This window comes from Octopus bimaculoides, chromosome 26 (assembly GCF_001194135.2).
Source record: "Octopus bimaculoides isolate UCB-OBI-ISO-001 chromosome 26, ASM119413v2, whole genome shotgun sequence".
NCBI lineage: Eukaryota > Metazoa > Mollusca > Cephalopoda > Octopoda > Octopodidae > Octopus > Octopus bimaculoides.
The window spans coordinates 19,330,945-19,332,369 of record NC_069006.1 but is presented as its reverse complement, the minus strand read 5'-3'; the positions used below and the strand labels follow the sequence as shown (position 1 = coordinate 19,332,369).

Below are 1,425 nucleotides of genomic sequence, written 5' to 3'. Positions count from 1 at the left end.
ATATATATATATATATATATATATATATATATATATATAGATATATATATATATATGCTAGTTCTGTAACTACTCTTTATTTTGATTCAGTTTCATGGAAATCAGTAATTAAACAACTCTCTAACACTGAATTTCATGATCAAATATATTCACAAAACTGTTGCTTATGAAGAGACAATATATATGTATATATGGCTACCAGGCCAAAACTTCCAAGTTACTGTTATTACTCTTCTTTTAAAAGCACAATAAATTTGCACTCTGAAAAAGTGCTGAGTAATCCGTCGGTTTAATATAAAATTGTTTTTTTAGTATAACTCAACATAAAAACAAACATTAATATATATATATACACACATACACGCACATATATACACATACACACACATATATACACACGTACACATACATACCCCCCACACACACACATAGTGATAGATAGATAGAGACAATCACACAAACACACACACACATACATATATATATGTATCTTTGCATGTATGTATGTGCAAGGAGAGAGACCTAGTTGTAATATTATTATCGGCACAACATTCCAGTTTAGTGGACCTTTGCTTGTCTCTAAGGGCTCATTTTTAAGGGCCCACTTCACGTGTACTGCGACCATTCAGTGGCTGTGTGAATGTGGGGGTTGGATCCCCACACGCCATCACCGATTTCACCATCCCGGTTACAAAGACACAGTCCTGTCCCCTCTCTTCCGATATGGCACAAATATGGAAATGTTTATCTTCAAATGTTGTAAAAAGGTGACTTCAACTTTTTCCTTTTTTTCTTCATCTTTCATAATATTTTTTATCATTTACTTGTTGAAATTACTTGCTGAAATTGAAATTGCTGGCCTTGTGCCAAAATTTGAAACCATTATAATTACCTCTGCCTTAGCAAAGGCAGAGGTATTATTTTCAGTCACGGTTGTTTGTTTGTTAGTTTGTGGACAAGATATTTCAAGAACCGCTGGATGGATTCAGATAAAACTTTCAGGGATGTTTGGCCTCATGACTGGCGTGAACTGATTAGATTTTGGGATTGATCCAGTACCAGACAAGGATTCTGGATTATTTTTCCGGTTTCTTTACTTAATTTTTGTGAGTGGTTGGATTTATTTTTAGTATTCTTGTTTGTGAGAGCAGTTGAGTTTATTTCAGATATTCTCATTTTAAAAATCATCTCTGGCTAATCGTTGAGAGGACGTTAGTGTTGCCTTGGTGGAGGTTTGCACTCTCTAAGTGCTCGTTATTATTATTATTATTATTATTATTATTATTAAATGAGGCAAATCATTGGCTCACCAAGCAAAATGCTTTACATGTTTACATGCGTTCAAATTCCGCCGAGGTCAACTTCGCTTTTTATCTTTTCAAGAAGTACCAGTTATGCACTGGGGATTGATGTAATCAACTAGCC

The 1,425-nt window shown here is 34.1% G+C and overlaps 1 protein-coding gene across 2 annotated transcripts in view; it reads left to right on the top strand.

Moving 5' to 3' along the window:
* LOC106876104 (hillarin) overlaps positions 1-1,425 on the top strand; it is a 97,059-nt gene that overhangs the window by 82,064 nt on the left and 13,570 nt on the right. The window contains exon 1 of one of the 2 annotated variants that reach the window (XM_014924514.2): positions 113-767. The exons of the other annotated variant lie outside the window; for it this stretch is intronic. Within the exon in view, the coding sequence (XP_014780000.1) occupies positions 501-767 (267 nt within the window). The 5' untranslated portion in view covers positions 113-500. Of the gene's footprint in view, positions 1-112; positions 768-1,425 lie in introns of those variants that run through there. 2 annotated transcript variants of the gene reach the window in all.